Below are 22,092 nucleotides of genomic sequence, written 5' to 3'. Positions count from 1 at the left end.
ATTACACAAGCACCTATTTTTATTAACCTCATAAACGTCTTCACTGAGTTAGATTAGTCTTTCGGTGTTCGGCTTTTTGATTGTGTTCATCTCGACATTGCCAGATATCTGTTCCTCTTTATTGGGACTATAAGTTCCTTCCATGCCGCTTTTGTCGCGACAAAACTTGAAGAAAACAACCGCAAGTATTGCAAGCACGATGAGAACAACCACCACCGACACGGCAATGATAATCGGTAATTTATCGTCGTCGTCATCGTCGACCTTTGACGTTAGTTTTTCAGTACAGTTAGTTCCTGTATAATCCGCCGTGCATGTACAGTTATAACCCGTTATATCGCTCGAACAGACGCCATTATTTTGACATGGCTTCTTCTTTTCACACAACAGCGTGTTATTATACTCACATCTGTCACCAAAATATCCGACGATGCAGCCGCAATGAAAACTACCCGCTGTATTGTTACACGTCGCATTGTTCTTGCATAAGTTCACGTCATCACACTCGTTGATATCCTGTTCGCAGTTTCGTCCACTATAACCAGTGTTCGCACAATCGCAAGTGTAATTGTTAAACCGATCTTTACAAACGCCGTTGTTTTTACACGGCCTCGACATACATTCGTCATAATCGTCGGAACAGTTTTTTCCGCTCCAACCGGTTGCGCATGTACACTTGTAATCTAAATGAAGGTCCGTGCAATTTCCACCGTTTTTGCAAATGTTTGTCGTGCATTCGTTTGTAACATTCTGGCAAAAGTCCCCAGTGAAACCATCATGGCAATCACACCTAAAATAATCTCTCCCAGCATCACTAAATTTCCTGGCTACACCTTCAGTTAGATTAACACAAGTACCATTGTCACATAAAGGCTCAGGAAACGCGCACGATACATCTATTGTCGTGTTGCAAGTTTTAGTGGCATAGAATGGAGGACATTCACACTCGAAATCGTTAAATAGATCTTTACAAGTCCCTCTTTCGCATGGTGAAGATGTCGAACAAGGTTTAGTGCTAATACAGTTAGCTTGTACGTTACTTGAATTTTGGACGTCTATATCATAAACATGTGTTCCAATTACTAAGTTCTTCAAACAACCGAAAAAAGGGTTCGTAAAATCATCGACTTCTGTATGAATTCCAACTTGAAGTGAACTCTGTGCTAGCAATGATAACAATTGTCCAACACGTGGGCTGTCTGTACTATTTAGAGCAGTTGTAGCAAATGAATTGGAGTTTATTGTGATATTTTGCCATTCACCGTTGTTCACAGTCACTCCTGGAATAAAAAATATTTAGTAGAAACCAATGGAATTTTTACAATTAACGGTCTACACCAGATACATATTTTCAACACTACGATTTTTAGCAAAGTTAAGCTCAGCGAGACATCTGAAACATGTGTCTCGATTTACCAAGTTATAAAACTAAAATATGATGTAAGCACATCACAAAAAAGGAACACTTACCAGTGATCACGTGGGAAACATTAGCTACTTTTCCTCGTAGGACAAGTTTTCCGTCTTTAATACCAACAGCGACAGATTCTGTCGAGCTTCTACGTGTAGCTAAAATGAGTCCTTCTACTTGAACCGTCCTTATAGCGAAGGAGAGTCGATCCGAGGTGGCATTTCTCACTTGTACGGTGGAACTGCTATTAAATCCGTTGTAAGTAAGTGGGGACGAACCTGAGACAAAGTAGAAAAAGATGAGGAAAACCAACATGGCTATTATGTCATTAAAACTAACAACATTATGTCAGCTCTGTATCATCATCAGTTTTTCTTCTTTTTTTTAAACTACGATTTTTATCTTTATATGAACTAACTATCCACTCTTTAAATTTCCTTCCTTCTAACACACTTCTCGTAACATCTTTCGCTCATCAAAGATTCGCCATTGAAATATAAAACTTTAACATTTCCTGATGTGATACTTTGATACAAGATAGTTCAATATTAAAAACTCAACTAAAAGCATCTATGTCGGTTGTAATTGTCATTCATTAAGGTAACCCATAGCAACCAACAAGACGGTTAAATATATTTTTCTTTGTAAAAAAAAGCAAAAAGATATCAGGGCCCCGGCTTCTCTCAGTAATAAAACATTGTTAGAGAATTGCAATATAAAAAATAGAGCATTACTACGACCTGGTTCTTACGCAGAAACTATGCGGGTAGAAATATCCTATTTAAAAAATGAATTTAATTGACATTTGAGTGCAGTGAGTATAGAAAACAGGTCAAACGGTAGATGACTTCAATTGATGAGTAAAAAGCCATAATTGGAAAGCTCAACAAAAATAAATTATTAAACCTTCCACATCTTATGTTTCTGAAAGAGAATAGAGAACAGTTGATTAAAAATTGATTGTAAAAGTTTTATATTTTTATTAAAAAAAAGATCTACTTGTTAAATTTGTTATGCTAACGCCTTAACTCCATAAAAAAGAACTTGTTTCCATCTGCTCGAAATGAACTTGACAAATTAACCAAGCAAGTTAACTGGCTAATAAAAACCAGTCACCTAATTAAAGTCGATACCGCATTACAAACTTCCTTTCTTTGTGTATAATACACATTTTTTAACATATAAAACTTTATAAGAACATAGATATTATTGGATTTCCTTCGTGTAAACTAAATTTATGACAATCTAATCAGAGTACTGCATTTATGATGTCACATATATTAATCTTGTGATGTCACAGTGACTTTCAGATACTATTTTTATGGTTTCCTAAATTACAATTTGCCGTTTAGATTATTGACCTTCTTTAAAAATGTGCCTTTTTTATGACCTTTTTTCACAGCGATATTCAAAACTTCGATTGTACAGGATAACATGAAGTTAATCTGGTCAGAGAAAAATGCTTATAACTCATTTCCCCAACGAGCAATGAATTTCTAGTAATTTAACATCCCAAGGGTCTGTCCTAAATCACGTAATTCACGTAGTTAAAATTACTGGACTAAAAAACCTGTCCCGGTAGCAACCAAAAATTAAAATTTATTCTTAAACTTATTTCGTTCATCTTAATACTTGCTTTCTTTTGTCCCCTTCTCATTATGAGGCTGGGCATTTTTCCAAAGATGTTCTTAACTTTCAATTAAAACTTAGCCTAAATATTATGAGGTCTTGGCAGGAACAAAAAAACGTGCAGTTAAATATACGTGACAAACTTTGAGTATAAATTAACACCACACAACATAACTAAATGAAGTGCGTAATGGAAATAGATTATATTATCATGTAAACAAAGCCTTGTGATAACAATGAAAAGAATTGTTCGTGACTGGCAAAAAAATGCAACCTTTGTATGAATTTAAATGATTATATTTCGTTTAAACAATAAAGACTTGTCCCATTTAGGAGAAGAAATACCGACTTCTAAAAGTAACAAATTTCTGACTCATTTGTAAAGCATTTCCTTCAGCCAATTAGCTCAGAAAAATTGATTGAATGTTGAACATATTCTACGTGCCTTATTGAACCCAATGTCATTTAGATTTTGATAAAAAGAAATTTATTACCTTCACTTTTAACTACTTTGACCTCTCCACAAGAATATCACCACCGTGGTATGGGAATGACCATCGCAATCGTTAAACTGCAAGAAAACTCTTCTCTAAGACCTATGCTTGACTATATATATATATAATACTAAACTGTAACATATATATATAAACATGAATCAGGTGATATATGTATTTTCGAAACCACTAAGACATCTCTGCAGAGCTAACTATTCTATGCTCAGTTTATAACAAAACGTGTACTGAAAAGATAGTGCACTACGTAAATAAATTGAGAAAATCCCAATTTAAAAAAATATGCAGGATTTGTTAGGAAGATCTTGGAAATAATCTTCTTGGATTCATAAAAACAGGGAGAGCAGAGGAGCACTTTACCTACAACCTTCTAAGCTTCTCATAAATTTCTGCGTTTTCTCTGATGTTTCAAAGTAAACCTATAGATTTTGTTACAAATAACTTAGCTGAGCTTCTACTAGCTGCTTTGTTTGATGGAGCAAATATTTATGAGGAGAAGAAAATTTTCCCGCTCAAAAAAAAAGTTCTATATTTTCTTGGAATTGCTAAAAATTCTTTATCATCCCCATTCAAAGACAGCATTTCTTGCTTTTCATTTTGATTCTGCTTTGCAAAAAAAACAATAAAGACAGAAAATTAGGGAGACAGAAAGAGAATAAAGTCTGATAAGGGATGATCATCCCTGATCGACGTAAGCATCAGGAAGAAATGTTCCAGCACAATGCATATCTCGGCAGTCTAACCATACATTTGAGAGAGGGTCACATACTACGCAAGACTACCTTTAACCGTGTAAATTGACAAAAAAAACTTACATTTAATGACACCTGGACGAGTTGGTACATCAATGCAATCTGATGATGAAGGACAAGCGTCAACTTGAACCCTGCATCCATACACTGTACATCTTTCACCAGCGAATCCTACTCTACAGCTACAGTTAAAATCGTTCCACAAATCAGTGCAATTGCCATCATATAAACATGGTGAAGAGGAACATACATCCGCACCCTGACATCCAAGACTTGCTCCAGTCAATGTAATGCCATTGGTGGGTGTGCTTGGGATGTTTTGATTGGTCAAAAATGATTCTCCGACCTTTATAGCCTGTAGACAGCCATCAAATGATATATTAGTCGGGAGGATGTCGGAATACATACTGTAATCTGGAAAACCAGCTAGATACAGCTGCTTCACAGAAACATCACCAATATCAAACAAAACAGAATTGAGTTTAGTATTGTCTTGCGTAATTGTGTGCCACTGGCCATCATTCAATGTTATGTTTCCTCGAAAATTACGTGTGGCTTCTGCATTTTTGGAACCCTTGATCATACGAAGTGCACCGTCCTTGATGTAATATAGCAGATATGTGTAGTCGCTCGAGGTGTCTTGTGTTGACAAAAGTAATGCAAGAAATCCATCTGACTGACGGGTACGAATCAAGAAAGAAAAGGAAGATGAGATGTTAAAGTCAACTGCTGACACTGCATGTTTAGAGGTGGTGGATCTACGTTTACGAGTCGTGTTAGTTGATGTTGTTTGCTGGAAGTTGAATGCACTGATTTCTAAACGAGAAAGAAAAAGAAGTGAAATACTCTGTTGTAGCAGCTTTAGAAAAATGGGTGATCTGAATGCACTTCTTTTATTTTGTAGAAAACTTCTTTATCTGTAACAATCGAAATTTTAATAGACCTACCTGGTTTTAAAAATCAGAAAAAACTAATAATCCAATTCTCAGAAAAGTTCTAAAATCCGTATATTTGAACTGTGCAACTGACTTTATTTAAGGGACAATTGCTTTCTATCTTTGTGAAAAAATAAGAATAAACTAATGATCTATTCCTGAGAAATGTCCTAAAAGCCATATTTTAGAATCGTTTTTGCTCATTGTGAGCATAAATCCAGCATTTTTGAGCATGTAAGACTTTTTCTAAAAAAACTTACCTCGTCACATTTGAGGGTCTTTTGTTCCCTGTCATTGTGCAAAACATTAGAAAAAATATTCATCCAATCCTGAGAAATGCCGTAAAAACCGTATTTTTTGACTGTTTTGGATCATTTTTGAGCCAATAATTTCTTTTCTACAAAAACATTACCTTTGTGATCATCAAAATCAGATAAAATAATAATACAATTCTGAGAAAAGCTAGAACAGACGGACACAGGTCATTTTATAGGACCAATAACCTCCTAATTACAAATAATTTTTATGCCAATGAGAGCATGCAAGCAAGAAGGAAACCAGTAACAAGCTACCTGATTCACAAGAATCACCGAAATATTGGCGGAAACATTCACACCTCCTTGTATCCCACAAATCAATGCATCTACCATGCTGATTACATGAACGGTCTTGACATACAGTGGTTTTATTGCATGCACCAATTATGGTATGAACCCTGATACCGTTCCTAGGAGGGAATTTATTGGCGTTTACCATAAAATCTTGAATACATCCAGTGAAATTGGAACCACTGTGAGAGCCACTTCCACCTAGGTAAATATTATAGATTATCTCAGTGCGTCCATTTAATGTAAATGTTCCATTTTTTACTTGATCAACAAAAATATTGATCACAGATCCATCCATGGACAACTTGAGCGTATGCCATATATTATCATTGAGGTTTTGGCCGATCGTGATAGACTTTGTGCCACTTGCCAACAGTAATGTTTTGTTCTTCAAGTAAACACTGAGAGTTTCTGTAGGAAATATTGTTTGTAATATCAAACCATTTGGTAACGTTGTTCGGAAACTGGCGGATAGGTTATTTTTTTCATTTGTGTTGTTCATAGCATCGATTTTCCAATAACCATCTCCTTTGAGATTAAAAGTCGTTGAGATGCTGCACGTTTCGCCAGTAAAACCATCCGTGCAAACACACTTTAATTTATCTCCAGTTTTATCACATTTCGCATCGTTTTCACATAAGGTACAAAAGTTTAATGGCTCCGAACAATTGACCCCTTTGTATTTACTAGTACAATTACATTTGTATCCATTCACATCATCGATGCATGTTCCGTTGTTTAAACATGGCGAAGGAGAGCAGTCGTCGATATTTGTCTGACAAGTTTTACCTAGAAATAAACAAACATGGTCAATCATTCATTTACTTAAGAAACACTTCAATCGAAAGAAGGTAAAAAAAATATCACCAATGTAAAACATTTACAGTTTTTTATGAAAGATTAACCTTTAAAGGGAGGTCCTGCGAGTATCCAGGCAAAATTGCCCCGACCCCACTCTTGGACCACTAGAATTTCTGAGGACTAGGTTGTCATTAGAAGTTCTACGTATGTTGTAAAAGAGGATGAATTGAGCTATCCAACGAGAACTAACATAAATCACTTAGGTCTTGTTTTCAGCCAGCAATCGCGGCTCAAGTTTCAGGAAGAATTATTTTTCGACTGAAAAAAAGAGTTTTTTTCAAAGCAGGCTGTCCTTTAAGGATTGAATTAGTGATCTCATAAAAGAAAGAGCTCATAAAAATGATTTTCATACATGGTGGAAATTATTTTTGCAAATAGGAAAAAACTTCTCAACATTGATTTGGCATATTCTTTTTCCACAACTATTGCACATGTGAAAAAGTTTAGCATTTTTTAAAGCAACACAAGGTAAAATTACATAAATTTTAAAGACTCATTAATCTCCTAATGTATCACCAGATTAAATCGATGGGTATGTACAATTGACTGAATTGGCTTAAATAATAGATACATACCAGTAAATCCTGCATGACAGATACACTGAAAGTCGTTTACTAGTTCAACACATTGAGCATTATTCATGCACAATGTATCGTTACAATCTTTAATATCAGTGCTACAGTTTTTTCCTTCGAGTCCTAATAAACACTTGCAAATGTAACCATCCCTAGAAAAAGAAAGAATGACCTAATACAATATAAAGAATGACCTAATACAATAACATAACTATGTGTAGTGGCTTGAGACAAAATATGTGTCTGTTATTTCCTCAAATGAGATTGCGTACATGTTATTAAAAGGTGTTTAAAGGGGGTCGCCTATTCAAACCCTTTACTCTTAAATTAAAAGAGGTTATTAAACTGACAGAGGGCTAAAAATAGGCATGGTGCAAAGCTGATCAATAATAGGATCAACAATTTTAGAAAAACACTTTCCTTGACTGTTTATTCTATTACAGTAATGCATTATAATTTAACATTTTTAAAACATACTTAATTTATGTTTTCCAAACAGAGTAACTCTTAAAAAAGAGAAGAAAATTTGATAGTCTACTCAGGTAGGGATCAATACACATACCTTCCGTGATAATGTGTTTCGTTCACAGTGTAATTATAGGCTTTCATTGCAGTTATATTAGATTTCTCGATACATGTACTTTCTATTTTAGAATTGTTTAGACCGTGATACACACAAGGGTTGGGCTTGCAGTCTTGAATATCTTCCTCACAGTTCACACCTGTAAAACCAGGCAAACATGAACAAGTGTATTTTTCGACTTCCTCGTTACATCTGGCACCATTTTGACAGGGTGATGACAAGCACCATTCTATGTCATTCTCACAAAAAGTACCATTGTAACCTGGTGGGCAGTTACATTTAAACATGTTAATCATGTCTTCACAACTAGCGTTATTCTGGCACGGGTTGGGCAAGCATTCGTTTATATCTGTTGAGCAGTTCCGACCAGTAAATCCCAGTTGACAAGTGCAGTTGTAATCGTTTATTAAATCTACACAAGTGCTGTTATTTTCACAGTAACCAAGATCACATTCATTGATGTTTGTTTCGCATCGGGTGCCAGTATATCCAGGAATACATATACACATTTTTTTATTTGGGTACCTGTCATCACCAAAAACTTTCTTGCATTCTCCTTCATTTTTGCAATATTTTTCTTCATATTTAGAAAAAAAATCCGAACAAGGGAAATCAGGTTCATTACAAAAATCACCTAAACAGAATGGTTATGAGAATGTGAAAAAGAACAACTATGATTTATATTTAAAAGCATTTAAAAAAATTTCCTTTTCATATGGAACAACCTAATAATTAAGGTGTATTACAGAAGCTAAGGAGGTTTCGTGCAAGAAAAGTATAATTTAAAATTTCTTAATCAAAACCAAAATTCAAAAAACCAAAATCTTTTCATAAACTACCCACATTACAAATAAAAATATATAATTTTATTTTTGGCACAATTATTGAAATAGAAAGAAAAAAGGAAGAAAAAAGGAAGAAAAATTCTCACCTTCCCAACCACGATTACATCTACAAAAATAACTACCATCAAGATCATTACAAGATCCATTTAGACATTTATGAACACCTGATTCACATTCATTAATATTTTTTTGACAAAATTCACCATCATATCCAGTACCGCTACAATTGCAAAAAAATGAACCAGGCGTATCAACACATATACCCTTGTTGCTGCATGTGATATTCTCACATTCATTGATGTTAGTAGAACAATTTGTCCCAGTGTAGCCTTTATCGCACGTACAAGTATAAGAGCCAGCAGTTTCATTACATTTTCCGTGTTCGCAAGGATTAGTTGGGAAACAGATACCAAACTTATTTTCACAATTTTTGCCACCAAACTCTTGGGTACAATTGCACTTGTAGCCTAAAAAATAGGGCATTTGAAATTAAACAATAAAAAAATAAACTAACACTTATCTATCTTGTAAATACTTTATTTAAAAAAACCTTTACACTTTGACACACATTTATTTAACCAAACCAAAATAAATTCACAAACAATACAATCACAACTTATCCCTTTTTGTGTTTTCTAAACCCTAAATGCATATTTATGACCAAAAACACCATTTTTTCTAAAAAACAATATCAAACATGCCATACCTAATTTTGTGTCATTTAAACAGGACGCACCATTTTTACATGGATTAGGTGTACAAGGATCTTGAAACGTCTCACAATTTCGACCAGTATATGACGGAATGCATGAGCAATTATAACCATTAATTTGATCGATACATGTGCCATGATTTAGGCAAGGGTTCAATGCACAGTCATCAATATTGTTTTCACAGCTAAAAATAAAAAGTTGTTGTCTGGTACTACTACTACTTCCAGTGACCCTCACTTTTTTCCAATAATATTTATTTTAGAAATCAAATATCATTATTATACTCAAATGATTCCAAATGAATAGTTTACCTATGTTAGTAACAAGGCATATTGCCTATATGATGTATGTTGTGTAATATTTTCAACAACGTCATCAAAATTGTTATATCAATTATTGTATTGTCAAAATGAAACACTTTTTACTTTCACAACATTTTTAGGGGCCTTTTTTTTAATTTTCATAAAAAAAATAACAAAAAAATCTAAATGTTTAAGGATGAAAAATTTAGGTTCATTATTTTGGACGAAGATAAAACTTCCTCCTGTGCCCGAATAGAATATGGTGGGTCCTTCTACACCACTAAAACCTGGCTCTCTGCTTTTATTATTGTGTCAGCAGCCCTGGTAACACACATCTTTACCATGCTTGCAATGAAAAAAAACATATTGTGAACTTACTTAGTTCCGTTAAATCCAACTGCGCAACTACAGGTGTAGTTATTAACTTTATCATAACAAGTTCCACCATTTTGACAGCTATCCTCAGTACAATCGTTGATGTTATGTTCACAGTTCAGACCCTTAAAACCAACCATACAGTGACAACTATAGTTTCCTATGCCATCCTCACAAGTTCCATTGTTCTGACAAGGCTTTGGCATGCATTCATCAATATTGCTGTTACAATTTTTGCCTGTGTATCCTGAAACATTAAACACATTTCCTTTAAATATACCTAATATGACTGTTGTATAGAAAAAGTTACTGCACAATTTTTTCAATTATTGAAATCAAAGCTTAACTCTTTTACGTTCCATTATTTAAACCTTATTTTATTTATAAGTTCATATAGACGTAAATCACCTTGCTTCACCAGACAGAACTTAAGCTCCCTTAAAATAACTTCAAAAAAAAATCTTAAAATGTCGATAAAACATTTAAACCATAATCAAGGATCATTTAAAATGTTCTTTATTTATAGTTTATAGTTTTATTATAAGGCTTTGTTCATATTTGAATAAGAATAAAATTCAGTTCAAACATTTTACATTTTTACAATATGTAGACAAAACTTAATATTTCACAGAATGCAAATTTCTTCCTGCAAAATCTATATTTTGCAAACTGATTTCAAAGGTTCTCTACTAAATACTGACTAACATGGTCTTTTGATCTAACCAATGAAAGCAGGAATCATTGAATTAATAATACGCAGCACTGATGAGAATGAATATGATTAGTTTTGAAAAAAAATATTTTCAAATTAAGTCAAAATAAATTTTCTTAAAATAAATAACTACAATATTCTTTTACCTGGTTTGCAATTGCATTGGTAATCATTAATTCTATCATCACACGAAATTGCATTAATACAAGGATTTGATTCACATTCTTGTATGTTGATGCTACAGTTCTTTCCCTTAAATCCAGCTTGACATGAGCAGTTATAATCATCCACTTGATCAGAACAAGTTCCTAGTGGGTAAAATTCAATAAAATTCAATAGACATAGAAAATGTGACATGACGAAAAATTACCTGATTCATAAAAAATATATTTAAACAGAAGTTTCTTCTAGATTTGGCCTGATAGTGGCAAGCTCCTTAATAGTTTAAATCGCATATTGAGTTGTTGATTTACAAATGTATAATTTTTTACTGCTATTATACAACAGGTTCATTCACCCTTGTGGCAGCTGAACTTTTAACAAAACAACAAATAACAATACACAGGTGTAAGAGAATTGAGAGGAAAAAAAGGTTCAAGGTTTTGTTGGTGTTTAGCCACATCTGAGCCAAAGCTTGTGTAACCTTGAAAACTCTTTGACAACAGTTTGTTTTATTAGTATTTGACTTATAATTCTTTAAAATTTGATTTTTTTTCTGACTGCTGGATATCTGTTTTTAATGAATTTCATACATACAGTCTGTTGTCAATGTTTCTAGTTAAAAATCTTTATAAATGATTTGATACATAAATAAAACAGCTTCATGATTTCGTGACCGGTTTTGGCCAACAGACAAATGATGGCTATTTATTATAGGTACAAATCTGTAATCTTTTTGATTTAAAATCCGTTACCTTTTTAATTTTAAAATCCATAATCTTTTTTATTTTAAAACTCTAGTAGTTAAAGCCATTTAAAAGATGCCTAAACATTTTAAAGATTTAGAGAAAGAGGTTCAAATGTTTACACGGCACAGTCATATTGGTGTGTAAAAAATAATATCGCACAAAAAATAGATTTTTAGATGACAAGATAAAAATCAGAAAAGTTTAGATAAATAAAAACACATAAAAATCACAATTTAAAGAATTCACCCTGTGGCATACCACATGTTTACATGAATAGGTTAAAAAATGGAATAGGCTGGCAGTATTATTCTCTAATAATATTCCTTAATATTTTCATGGTATGAATATTTTTTAACTTAAGTATTCAGTAACTATTTATACTCAATTTAAAAATTTTAATAATGCATATATTTGACAGAGCAAATTGTTATAAACATATTGCAGGGTGTCAGTATGCTGAATATCATATAGTGAGATCGTCAGCTTAAAAGGTGTTGAAGCTTCTAAATCTTTCAAAGTTTAAAACATTATCTTTATTGATGAGATAATATTTACAAAAATCTTAAGGTAATTTTTTTTTAATTTTTTGTCCACTTCTAATAAGCAAAAAGCTAGCATGTTTAATATAACATCTGCTGGAAATAAGGTTGGTATTGTCACTTTAAAATGTTGTTTTAGGACGGTTTGCTGAAAACATAGGTGTTCCATGTTGTCACACATGCTAAATTTGACTAGTCTCTCCGTATTGATCAACTAATAATGGTTAATGCTAAATCACAGCCATCAGCATTGATGTTGTGTAAGACATAAACATAAGAGATTGGTGGCCTTGTGGAAAAGCATTTGCCTCAAGTGTGAAAGTTTGTGATTTCAGTCCCTGGTAGAGAATAGGATTAATGTCTTAGGCAGTTGCCTAGTTGAGCGATTGCTGTGCTTACATAACTCAAACAAAATGTAGGGGCTGCATAAACTGTCTCGCATCTCAATGGCAATTACACATTATCACTGCAATAATATATTTTAAATATATTTACAGGGTTCTTTCACAAAACCTAAGAAATGATTTACAGCTGTTCCTGACGTGAGGGATATGATGTATAGCTTAAATACTTACCGGCTTTTTATATTTATCTATTAGGCACCTGCATGTGAAATTTTTAGATCCAATACCTCTGAGAGCCTTTGGCCATTTCTTAAAAAAAAGCACTGAATAAAAAAATTCTAAAAAACTGTTGTATATCACATTAATAAATCATTTTGTATTCAGTGGTATAATTCGCCAGCCGCAAATGATTAATATAAAAGCCATTAAATTAAACATTTTTACTCAAGGGGTATTGGCTCAGTTGGCTAAGGCGTCATAAAGTGAGCCCATAGGTCTTAGGTTCGAATCCCCAATGCAGTTTTTTTTTAAAAAAAAAATTGCACAAAAAAGCTCGTTGATGACCTATTTCACACATTTCGAACATATAGTTAGTTAGAAACTAAAGAGGCTATTTTGGGTAAATAGTAGTAATAATAAAATGAAATAATAATAACAGAAGCAAGTCATACACCTACCACCATTTTCACATGGTTGTCTTTCACAATCATCAATATTTACTTCACAATTCCTTCCACTAAAACCAGACTGACAAAAACACTTGTAAGTTCCAAATAGATTTTGACAGGTGGCCCTATTCTGACAAGGCGAACTGATGATACATTCATTTATATCAAGTTGACAAAACTCTCCAGTGAAACCACTTCCTGAGCAATTGCATGTATAGTTATTTACACCATCTATGCACTGTCCTTGATTGCATGGTTTTAGTGCACAGTCATCAATGTTCCTATCGCAGTTTTTCCCAACAAAACCTACAGCACACACACAAAAAATAATATTAGTTTCATTGACAGAAGGCTATAATATACAGATAAACTTGAATATTAGAAATCTCTTTTTTATTTTTAATTATACAATGTTTAAGTGTTATGGAAAATATATATTAAAATTAATATTAACGATATTTATACATATTAAGAATTTTACTTTAATGCTTCTCCCATTTTATTGATTTAAGTTTGGTCATCTAAAAAAAGGAAGACTGTGAATTAAATTACTCAGAAAATTATTGCTGCTATGCTGCATATATTTTCAAATTATGCATTACACTACACTACTTCAGACTTTCACCTCAGCCCTCTCTAACTTCTAACTTCTTTTTTATTTTCAAAAATGAAATTTTAAAACTTTTCCGAGGCTATTTTGACCTTTTTTACAAGGTTGTCTTGTTTTTAACAAAATAGAAATTTTAATACATAAGTATCAAGTTGTTTCAGAAGTAGTTCCTTCACCTCGGCTAGGAAAAGTTACAGCTTTCCTGGGTAATCAGAGCCCATCTAAAACCAAAATTGGTCATGCAACCAGAACAACCACAAGCAATCGCAGCCATGTAATTATTAACCTCTGAATTGAAATAACTCCATAAATTTTGTTATAAAAAGGTTCATCAAATGGTAAGAAATTTTTTTTTGAGAAAACATTGTAGCATAAATGTTTACTAAAATAGAAATAACAAAGTTTAGAAAATGAAGCAAAAGCAAAAGATAGTATTAAATAAACTTACTGAAAGAATATATTTTTGGCAGACATTAATTTTAAATTTAGCTTATGTGAGAGATTAAAAAAATTAAAAAATATCTTAAAACCGACAGGTCTAACTTACTTACCAGTAATGCATTCACAAGAATAGTCTGTTACTGTCTCATTAGTACATGAACCACCATTCTTACAAGGTTTTGTGATGCATGGAAAAAATGATATCTCGCAAAACCGACCAACAAATGTGTCGGGACAGGAACAAGTGAAATTATTATGGTCATCTGTAACTTTGCAGATGCCACCATTTAGGCAAGTAACATTTTCGCAAGGATCTCCAATTTTTTGATCGCACAATCGTCCTTTCCAATTAGGACCACATATACACTCAAAGCCGTGTACCTTATCCACACAAGTGGAAAAATGATGACACTGTTCTGCACTTGCCACGCACTCATCGATGTCCACTTCACAATACCTTCCTACATAACCAGCTGGACATTCTGTAAAATAAGGTCTCAATTTAATATAGATATGAAACATGTACCTAATAGTAAACACATAATACTATGAAACAATACTATATAGTAATATTAAACTATGTGTTTGAAGAAGAGATAATTGAATTAAAACTACATACAAATTCTCACCTTCAGCTTCAACTGACAGTAAAAATATATACACAAGTGAATATAGAATCAAACCATTTTGTTTTTGTTGACACAATACATGCAGCACAAGAAAAACAACTTAAAAATCATGTGAATTATATGCTAGACTTAGTTCTTAACTTTACTTTTTTTATGAAGTATTACTATTCAAGATAGAAAAATTAAAAACTTGTCATAACTTACTGTGTCCAATACAAGGAGTCAAATTATCCAAAGGACACGAGGAGCTGACATCAACATTTAGTCCAGATATACATCCAGTGAAGTTACTAGATCCTATTATTAACTGGCTTTTAGCAGGTAGATTTTGAAGGTATATATCTTGTATAAACAAATTTCTGCTATCCAGTTTACTAACAGAGGACTTGACTTCAAACATTGAGCCAGTATTATTGCTCCTTACTTGAACTAAAACTTCAACATTATTATCCATTGAAAATAATGGTGCAAGCTCCATAGATTTGTTCTTAGTTTTGTTTTCATATTTCCATGCAAGGACTAACTTTGCATGACTAGTGTTTGTATCACCAGAGACCAAAGATAACATCAAATCATCTGTACTCTGCCGTAATAACACACCAAGTGAACATGCTCTGAAGGAAAAGGAGAATCCTTCTGCAATACTGATTCCCCGTGATAATGTAACTTCTGTGTGATTCAGGAAAACGGACTTAGCAAGACTCTGATAATGTGAAAGGATGCCTAAAATACAAATTCTGTTTTTAGCAAACTTTGTCTTAAATTTAAAGTTATCCAAAAGAAGGACTGTTTTCAAAAAAAGGCTTAATTTCTGCATTTAAGTGATTTCATTTACATAAAAAATGATTGGAAAGATGATTAAGTTTCAAAGTTACCTGCAAATTAAACTTTTATAGCTAATATATTATTATATATACTTGAAAATTATTATGACAGTTTGATAACAAAAAGGTCAGTTATAAATTCTTGTACCTTAATCAACAGTACCTGAAATAACTAAAAAAAGCATGTTTCGAGTCATCATTTTTCAAGTTTTTCGACCTTGCATTGACATTTACACAGTTCTTATCTTCAGTTTGTTTCATATACAAAACAGTGTTTGTTAAATCGATTATTTAACTATATAATTTTTTTGCCAAAATGACACTGGATTGCTCATTCCACGCCTCTTAATTTTTTGCTGACGAAATCATAACTTGTGATCTGCATGTCGGTTTGCAATCAAATTTTGTGAGTAAACATATAGGGCTTATACAAGCTTACCCACAAAATTTGATTAAATTAGGCTGAAAAATAGATGAAAAATAGCTGCTCTAAAATAACAAGAATTGGCCAGTGCCACGTCAGCAGCAGACTTCAGAAAGCGAAAAAAGCCCTGGAAACAAGATTTTTACAAAATGCATTAGTTTTTAGAGTGTAAAACAGCAAATATATACATTGCAACATAAATAACATAAATTGAATTGTGAGTTTTTTCCATAATCCCATAATGTCCCACAATGTATTTTTACTTTTTTGAGGTTTTACTCTTTCTTTAACAAAAAATCTAGCAAATTTGGAAAACAAGAATTAACAAATCAGATTCAGTAATTTTGCATTGATTTCTAACACATGCTTAAAAACGTTTTTGCAGAAATAAAAGTAATGCTACAACATCTTCAAATTTACTAAATAAAACATAGTGGCCCCCAGTGGAAACAATCCACTAACTATAGGTTTTTGTGATTTTCTGGGCTAGCCACTATAAAAATATTTGCTTTGTAGCTTGTGTCGCGTCAGCAGAACAGAAAGTAAAAGAGCAGCTCTGGGAATGAGATTGCATTTCGTAATAAACTTGAGGGAAATAATGCCTTTTTGAGCGGATAAAAAGTTCTTTTCCATATTGGACATGGTTTCTACATGGAGTATTCCAGGCCTATCAATAAGAGGAGAGCAGTTGCTCTTGCTCACGCAAAGGCTGGCCTAATTCTGAGAAATGAGAAACTAGCTGAGCCATTATTTGCTCCCCCAATTACCCCCAAAAAAAAATTCTGGCTGAGCAATATCACTTCATCTTACATGGAAATTAATATTTACAGTAAAAAAAACAAAATATATAAAAAAGATAAAATAAAATAGATAAAAGGACTTTGTGATAAAATATGGGTTTATAAACTTACTTTATTTATTCAGCTCGCCCAGTTTAAATTATTGTAACCTTGGGGGAGCGATTTCTTGCCTGGGTGTTATTTTTTTATTGATAGGCCTGGTATTCCATTTTTTGCTTGCAAGCATAGGGACCCTTTCTCGAAATATTTATTCTACAGCAATAGCTTACACACTATAAGAAGTCGAACAAATACTATTTTACACATTTATAGCATCAGTTAAAAGTTCCTATCTGATTTGTTTCATAATCTTCTAGGCCTTTATCCAAAATAAATAAATTTTTCTAAATTACTGGCAACACTGAATGACTACAAAATGATATCCTAAACATTAGGTTTAGGATTTACTATAGTACCAATTTCACCAGTACTAAAATTTGTGTACTTTACAGAACAGACAACCTAAACATCGCTGGGGAAGCTTATTGATAATAAAATTTTTGCATAGTGGGGGCATTTTGCAACATTGTGACTGCAGTTGCCAGATCGTTACTAGAGTAGTGCGTATAAATAATTACATAATAAGGACGTCATTTGCTAGCTAGAGATTTTAGGATTAGTCCATATCTCACATTCACTTCTACGCACTTAGGGACCGTTTCATATTTTATACGAATTGAAACGATAATGATCATTTCGAGATCGTATTATTATTTTTTAAAATCGTTTACAGATCGTATTGTGAAATGAAGATGAAATGATTTGAAACAATTGTGAAACGATTGAATTTTATTTTAAGCTCTAAGCTTAAAAATGATACGAAGTGGAAACAAATGGGATTCGAATGGGAAACGATTCCGAACCTATTTTGAAACGAATGCAGAAAAAAACTTTTGAAACAAGTTTCAAAACAAATTCTAAAGCAAATTGTTCTCCCAAAACAATTTAAAAACAAAAAACATGATAAATTATTGGTTGAAGCTATTTTTAGACATTTTCTTCTCACTTCCATTAAATGGGGTGACAATAATATGTAGTTTCGAAACCAACTATGGCTATATTTGAACCCGTTTTGATAATTTTTAAACAATCTACAGTGATGTTTTAGCTTCCTACGATCCCATTTTTATCATTTTTAAACGATCTACGGGGATGCTTTAGCTTCATATGATCGCGTTTTGATAATTTTTAAACGATCTACGGCAATTTTTTAGCTTCCTACGATCGCGTTTTGATAATTTTTAAACAATTTACGGCAAACTTTTGGCTTCTTACCATCTCATTTTTATGGTTCTTAAACGGTGTACGGGGATGTTTTCGCTTCATATGATCGTGTTTTGATGGTTTTTAAACGATCTACGATGATGTTTTAGCTTCTTATGATCTTCTTATGACCAAGGGAAAGTACAGGCCCCGTCGTAAAGTGTGGACGCTGAAGGAAGAGATTGTAGCAAGACAATTTAGTGCAAAAGTTCAGCAGTTAGCCACACAACGGCCAATGTGATAGTGACAATGTTGAAAGTACTAGGATTACTTTGAAGAATTGTCTTCTAGAAGCTTCTGATGATACCTATGGGTGGATGAAAGGACCAGCTAGACATAGACAGACCTGGTGGTGGAATAATGAGGTTGACCAGTGTATAAAGGAAAAGAGGAAACTTTGGAAAGAGTGGAAGTCAGGTGGTAGTAAAAATATTTACTTAGAAGCTAAGCGTCGTGCTCGTACAGCAGTGTATAAGGCAATATTCAAGATACCAAAGCAAATGAAGAAGACTAATCAAGATGTTGTAGGTGAGAAGTGTATACGTAATGATGAAGGTGTTTTGGCTAGAACAGAGAAGAAGAAAAGGGTAGCTCGGAAGAATTATTATCAGAGGTTGCTTAACACTGAGTTTGATGATGATGTTGTAGAAAGGCCAGCTATGCAGATCAAGACAGAATGGGTAGTGGATGCTATTAGGAAATTGAAGGAGTATCAGGTATTGTTGCAGAAATGGTAAAAGCATCTGGATATATTCGGAGTTGAGCTTATTACAAGTCTTGCTAATCAGATTATAAAAGATGGTGCTATTCCGAGTGAATGGCAGTTAGTGTAATATTGAATTGTTCTAATGACAAGGGTGATACATTAGAAAGAGGTAACTATAGAGGTTTGAAGTTGGTTGATCAAGTAATGAAAGTTATTAAAAAAGAGTGATTGATAAGTTACTTAGAAAGAATTGATATAGATAAGATGCAATTTGGTTTTGTTCCAGGACGTGGCACTACAGATGCAATATTTTTACTCAGACAGCTTCAGGAAAAGTATTTAGGAAAGAGAAAGAATCTCTATTTTGCCTTTGTAGATTTAAAGAAAGCTTTTGATAGAGTGCCACTTAAAGTTATTTGGTGGGCTATGAGAAAAATAGGTATGGATGAGTGGCTAGTTACAATGGTACAGTCTATGTACAGCAATGCTAGAAGTCCTGTCAGGATTAACGACTCACTTAGTGATGAATTTAGTGTAAATGTTGGTGTACATCAGGGTTCTGTACTAGTCCTTTGTAGTTTGTTCTAGTCTTAGAAGCGCTGCTGATGGAGTTCAGAACAGGTTGTCCATGGGAGTTATTGTATGCAGATGATTTGGTTCTTATAGCAGAATCGATGGGAGAATTAGTTGAAAAGTTTAAGAAGCGGAAGAAAGGACTAGAAGAGAAAGGGCTAAGGGTGAAAACAGCAAAGTCTAAAGTCAGGATTAGTAGCATTGCAGCCAAGTGTGACCTTGTAGTTGGAAAGCGGCTTTGTGGAGTTTGCAGGAAAGGGGTTGGTAGTAACTCAAGCATTGTGTACATAAGAAGTGCAGTAGTATTGGTGGAAGGTTAAGAGCTGACATTCAGCATGCAAGCATTGCAAAGGTGAGATTATAGAGAATGAAGTATTTCCAGCTTTAATGATGCACAACAATGGCTCCTTAGAGATAATTGAGAACTTCTGTTACTTAGGTGATATGTTGGGCAGTGAAGGGGGTGTTGGAAGAAGTGTTACTTGCAGGATAGATTCTGCTTGGAAGAAGTTCAGAGAGGTACTTCCTTTGTTGACTAGCAGAGTCTTGTCCATTGAGTTAAAAGGTACGTTGTATGAGGCCTGTCTAAGAAGTGTTATGTTGTAATGTAGTGAGATATGGGCAGGGAAGCAGGAAGATCCTTATCGTTTAGAAAGGAATGATATGAGAATGGTTAGGTGTATGTGAAACGGCAGTCTGAGAGACAGAAAGAGTTCAGATGAGCTAAGAAGCAGGTTAAGTATTCATAGAATTAAAGATGTTATCCAGATAAGAAGATTGAATTGGCTGGAGCACTTGGAAAGAACGGAGGAGGATAATTGGGTAAGAAAGTGTAGAAACTTGATAGTTTCTGGGGCAAAGCCCAGAGGCAGACCAAGAAAGACTTGGCAGGAGGTTATAAGGACAGACTTGATACAGTTTAGATCTAACACATTCTAGATCACATTGGAAGAGGGTCATTATTATACCCCGTCCAACCCATGCTAGCATGGAAAACGAACTTTAAGCCGAGAATGATGATGATGATTATGATCGTATGAAGCAAAACATCGCCATAGATCGTTCAAAAACCATCAAAACACGATCGTGTGAGGCTAAAACATTGCCGTAGATCGTTTACAAATTATAAAAACATGATCGTAGGAAGCTAAAACATCGCCGTAGATTGATATATCTAGATACTTTAAATAATTTGATAAGAAAATTTCTATAGAAATCGGTGCATGTGATAAACATAATAATAATAATGGTGTTAAATTTGAAGCGATTTTGAAACGATTTGAACTGAAATGAATTTAACAAACTGTTGAAACGAATTGATGTTGATATTGTGAGACGATTATGAAACAAATGCGAAACGATTTTCATTTCAACAAAATTATTTTAAACTATTTTAAAACGATTTGAAACAAATTTAAAACGATTTTTTTAGCAAAAAAATATTTTAAAATCGTTTCAAATTCGTATAAAGATCGTTTCAAATAAAAAACTATACAAATTGAAATGATTACTTTTGAAACAATCGTAGAGACGATCCCCCACTACACCAAATCCAGTAATACTTAAGAGGGTGCCAATAAGCTGCAAACACCTAGCGAGGTTGGGCGGCTTTTCAAATAAAATTGATGGTTGTCCCCCGGAATCGCACACACTTTCCCGAACTAGCCCGGAGCATTCCCAAAATGCAATTCCTTGTAACATACCATGTGGACGATAGTTGGGAAGAAGGCGCTTGAAGAAAAAAGAGTTAATAAAGTTTATACATCAGTTATTTATAAAGTAAACTTTTTCAAAAACCATTAAAAACAGTTCTTTTAAGAACTTCGCTACCACATAGTAAGTTTATTTGTGTAGCTAGGCTAGATAGCTAGCTTCTTAAGGGTATGTAGCTAGCCATAAATAAATCTTTATTACAGCACAATTGTGTGTCCATTCCTTATCAAGAATGGTTTACTCTGATTAGACTAATCATATGAGGGACAAGCATAATTAAATTAAAGTATAGCTAGCTAGCTACTTTGTGTGTAAACCATCACAACACAGTAATGAGCAGTTTTCTCCAATCCAATGTCCCCAGAACTGGAAGGGCAGCTAGCTAGACAAAACTTTTGAGACGAAAATTTGCTTACTCCTGTGGCTTTTTATCTATCTTATTACAATTTCAACAACAAAAAACTGTGAATAAAAAACTGTGAATAAAAGTCCTCACCAAGTAAATATATTTTAAAGATTCCAAGTATCCAATTTCTGTTCGTCATTATTTCTTTATCTGTTTTAATTGTGTAATTAAGGCTCTAAAATTAGGTATAACTAGCTATATTATACTATTATCTAGTCTAGATTGTAGATTGTTTTTGTGTTTTTGATCTTTTTTGCTTGCATCGTTTCTACTCCGCCATCATATGTTTTCTGTGATTTAAGTCGTGATCAAACAGACCTTTTGCTCAGTGCCATATTGGTTCTCAGATTTTGTTGTTGTAAACCCGACCACGATTTGTTTTCCGCTAAGGA

The 22,092-nt window shown here is 33.5% G+C and overlaps 2 protein-coding genes across 4 annotated transcripts in view; one reads left to right on the top strand and one right to left on the bottom strand.

Moving 5' to 3' along the window:
* LOC130613340 (protein crumbs-like) overlaps positions 1-22,092 on the bottom strand; it is a 24,218-nt gene extending 2,126 nt beyond the window's left edge. The window contains exons 1-14 of one of the 2 annotated variants that reach the window (XM_057434697.1): positions 21,791-22,092; positions 15,157-15,675; positions 14,434-14,805; positions 13,282-13,578; positions 10,960-11,121; positions 10,105-10,348; positions 9,418-9,608; positions 8,798-9,178; positions 7,846-8,500; positions 7,284-7,435; positions 5,812-6,636; positions 4,368-5,120; positions 1,471-1,689; positions 28-1,280 (exon numbers count right to left, since the gene is read on the bottom strand). In XM_057434697.1, coding sequence (XP_057290680.1) covers positions 49-1,280; positions 1,471-1,689; positions 4,368-5,120; positions 5,812-6,636; positions 7,284-7,435; positions 7,846-8,500; positions 8,798-9,178; positions 9,418-9,608; positions 10,105-10,348; positions 10,960-11,121; positions 13,282-13,578; positions 14,434-14,805; positions 15,157-15,675; positions 21,791-21,839 — 6,051 coding nt within the window. In that variant the 5' untranslated portion in view covers positions 21,840-22,092 and the 3' untranslated portion in view covers positions 28-48. The remainder of the gene's footprint in view (positions 1-27; positions 1,281-1,470; positions 1,690-4,367; positions 5,121-5,811; positions 6,637-7,283; positions 7,436-7,845; positions 8,501-8,797; positions 9,179-9,417; positions 9,609-10,104; positions 10,349-10,959; positions 11,122-13,281; positions 13,579-14,433; positions 14,806-15,156; positions 15,676-21,790) is intronic. The other variant, XM_057434698.1, reaches the window with a different exon arrangement.
* LOC130613349 (ethanolamine kinase 1-like) overlaps positions 12,183-22,092 on the top strand; it is a 30,557-nt gene continuing 20,647 nt past the window's right edge. For both annotated transcript variants that reach the window (XM_057434708.1, XM_057434707.1), the window contains exon 1: positions 12,183-12,288. The gene's annotated coding sequence lies outside the window, so the exon portion shown is untranslated. The remainder of the gene's footprint in view (positions 12,289-22,092) is intronic.

The sequence above is a fragment of the Hydractinia symbiolongicarpus genome, chromosome 10 (genome assembly GCF_029227915.1).
Source record: "Hydractinia symbiolongicarpus strain clone_291-10 chromosome 10, HSymV2.1, whole genome shotgun sequence".
Taxonomy (NCBI): domain Eukaryota; kingdom Metazoa; phylum Cnidaria; class Hydrozoa; order Anthoathecata; family Hydractiniidae; genus Hydractinia; species Hydractinia symbiolongicarpus.
Note: the sequence above shows the minus strand (reverse complement) of the source record. Positions and strands in the feature narration are given on the sequence as shown.